Source organism: Chinchilla lanigera, unplaced genomic scaffold (assembly GCF_000276665.1).
Source record: "Chinchilla lanigera isolate Chin_1 unplaced genomic scaffold, ChiLan1.0 scaffold00173, whole genome shotgun sequence".
In the NCBI taxonomy this organism is placed as follows: domain Eukaryota; kingdom Metazoa; phylum Chordata; class Mammalia; order Rodentia; family Chinchillidae; genus Chinchilla; species Chinchilla lanigera.
Window position 1 is genome coordinate 787,646 of NW_004955574.1, and position 3,039 is coordinate 790,684.

Consider the following 3,039-nt stretch of genomic DNA (forward strand, 5'->3'; position numbering starts at 1 on the left):
GCGCGCACGGCGGGCGGCGCTGCTGCGCGCGCTGGGCATCCGCCTGGTGAGCTGGGCTGGCGGGAGGCTTGAGTGGTTCGGCTGCAGCAAGGAGAGCGCGCGCTGCTTCGGGACGGTGGTGGGCGACACGCCTTCCTACCTGTACGAGGGGCGCTGGACGCCGCCGTGCTGCCTGCGCGCGCTGCGCGAGACGGCGCGCTACGTGGTGGGCGTGCTGGAGGCCGCGGGCGTGCGCTACTGGCTGGAGGGCGGCTCGCTGCTGGGCGCAGCGCGCCACGGGGACATCATCCCCTGGGACTACGACGTGGACTTGGGGATCTACCTGGAGGACGTGGGCAACTGCGAGCAGCTGCGGGGGGCCGAGGCCGGCTCGGTGGTGGACGAGCGCGGCTTCGTGTGGGAGAAGGCCGTGGAGGGCGACTTCTTCCGTGTGCAGTACAGCGAGACGAACCACCTGCACGTGGACCTGTGGCCCTTCTACCCCCGCAACGGGGTCATGACCAAGGACACGTGGCTGGACCACCGGCAGGACGTCGAGTTCCCCGAGCACTTCCTGCAGCCTCTGGTGCCTCTGCCCTTTGCTGGCTTTGTGGCGCAGGCCCCCAATAACTACCGCCGCTTCCTGGAGCTTAAGTTTGGCCCGGGGGTCATCGAGAACCCAGAGTACCCGAACCCTGCGCTCCTGAGTTTGACAGGCGGCTGAAGCCCCGACGCCCGCATCTGGGGTCCCCGGGATCAGGGTAGCGTTCGGGCATGGGGAGCTTCCTTTATAGCCTGCGGTCTGTTTGGGTGTGGAGAAGCTTCCTTTGATGGAGTTTAGGGGCCGTGTGCTGGAAGCGGGAAGCCCCGGAGAGAACCTGGCCCTTCCAGAAGAATCAGGATCAGAAGCAAACGCGGAGATTCTCCAGAGGTCCTGCCCGCTGTGAGCAGCAGATGTGACCGAGAACATCCTGCGACACCTCAGTAATCAACGGAGCTGCAGGCATTTGGTGGACAGGGCCGGGGATGCCAGGCCGTCCTTTAGGGCCCGACACAGGCCTGGGCCTCGGAGAAGCGTCCTGTACCCCTGATCTGGGACAGTTTGGGAAAAAGAGTAGGTTCTGGATTCTGGCGCTATCACTTTGGAGCAGTGTGTCTGCCTCAGTTTCCTCCTTGATTCCGAGGGCCCTGGACTTACCATCCAGTGCCCAGTAAGGCAATAAGCACTCCCATCCCTCGGCTGCAGGGGTTGCTTGCTCCACTAGAGGGCGTGTCTGTCCCGCTCCTGGTGGCCTCCCGTGGCTGCCAGGGTGACAACCCAGCGTCGGGGTTCCATAGCCCTCGTGACTCTTGAGCTTTTGGTCTTCTCAGACTGTGGAAGGTAGGACAGCAGTGTGACTTCTTCCCTACGGACTGTGTGAGGTCCCTGCTGCTCTTAACCCCACCTTGCGGAGGAGGGGACAGCTCCGAGCACAGTGGGCTGTGGTTAAAACGGGCCTGGATCCCAGCTCACTCCTTACCATACCTCAGAACTTGGGCTCTCAGCGCCTGCACCCCACTTGCCAGGAGGCCAACGGTAGTGTGGCACACGGTGGCGGAGCCCATACCAGGTACCACGTGTCACTCGGTGTAAACATGGACACACTGACCTGTCTTCACTTCATCCCTCTGAAGTGACAGCTGCTAGTTGCCCATTTTGCAGTGAGCACAGCTGAGGCCAGAGTGGTGATGTCACTTGCCCAAGGCCAGAGAGCTGCAGAATTAGCGGATCAGGGACTTGAACCCAGGCCAGCAGGCCCTGGAGCCCACACTTAACTTCTTCCTCCCTCTCCCCACTCTAAAAATGGCACCCAGAAGCAGTTGGGAGTCCCCATTTCATAGGAAAATAGTATCGGGGCATGTATGCAGTGTGTCTGTATTTATAAGTTATGCGCAAATACTACTATCGGTGTATACGGCTTACATTATTCCACGTTACAATAAAACATGAGTAGGAATAGAGGTGTTTGTGTTCTTACCTTATCCCAGGGACTTGTTTCACACACCTCCCGAGTACTTTTTTAAAGCAGGGCTCAGCTGTATGCAGCTGTAATGTCAGGTGTTCTGGAGGCTGTGGCAGGAGGATGACTTGAGCCCAGGAGTTCCAGGCCAGCCTGGGTGACAGCAAGACATCAGTCCTTGAAACAAAACAAAACAAAAAAGGAAAGTGCAGGCTCGAGCTGGGGGTGGGGTGCATGCTGTAATCCTAGTATAGGGGGGCAGGCAGGAAAATCACTGAGTTCTAGTTCAGCCTGGAGCTGCAGAATTAGCGGATCCAAGACCCTGTCTCAAAAGAACAAAACGTGCCCTGAGGTGGCAGAGGCCAGCTTCAAATCACTGCCCTGCCCCCCGTGTGACTGGGACCTCTGCTTTGTGTCTGGGAAATGGGGACAAGGAAAGCAGCCACTCCACAGGGCGAGGTGCTTCAGCAGTACATGGGTTGGTGTCAGGGCTGGGTTCAAATCCCAGCTTCACCACTTAGTCTCTTTGTGCCCTTAGGCAAGTCACTGCCTCCCTGAACGTGTCCATCTCGGGGACTGGTAACGTTACAGAGTTGTGCCGCTGGAAGGGTTGAATGGGAACATTTGCCACCATCTCCTGAGGGCCAGGTCTCCAGAGCCTGACTCCTTATAGCCCATCCTTGCCTTTATCCACAAACCCACCATCGTTCCCCAAGAAGCCGGAGCGTTCCAGTTTGACTTGATACAGGGTCATCACCATGGCCCTTGGCTTGCAAAAGGCATAGCTCTGGATGGAGGATGTCATGACACGCAGCGTGACTCCCCATGGGAGAGCATCGCCCCTCCTCTCATCCACCTTCTGTGTGGGTTCAGTGCCCTACTGGACATGCAGGACAGAAAGGTGATATTTAAAATATTTCGTGCCAGAAGCCAGCTGTGGTGGCGCACACCTGTCATCCCAGTGCTTGGGAGGCTGAGGCAGGAGGATTATTCCAAGTTTGAGGCCAGCCTGGATTACATACTGAGTTCAAGACCAGTCTAACCTATATAGGGAGACCCT

At 58.2% G+C, this 3,039-nt stretch overlaps 1 protein-coding gene across 1 annotated transcript in view; it reads left to right on the forward strand.

Moving 5' to 3' along the window:
- Fkrp (fukutin related protein) overlaps nucleotides 1–1,976 on the forward strand; it is a gene marked incomplete at its 5' end in the record, with an annotated part of 9,950 nt that extends 7,974 nt beyond the window's left edge. The window contains 1 exon segment of the mRNA XM_013509559.1: nucleotides 1–1,976. Coding sequence (XP_013365013.1) covers nucleotides 1–703 — 703 coding nt within the window.
- Nucleotides 1,977–3,039: the final 1,063 nt, after the last annotated feature.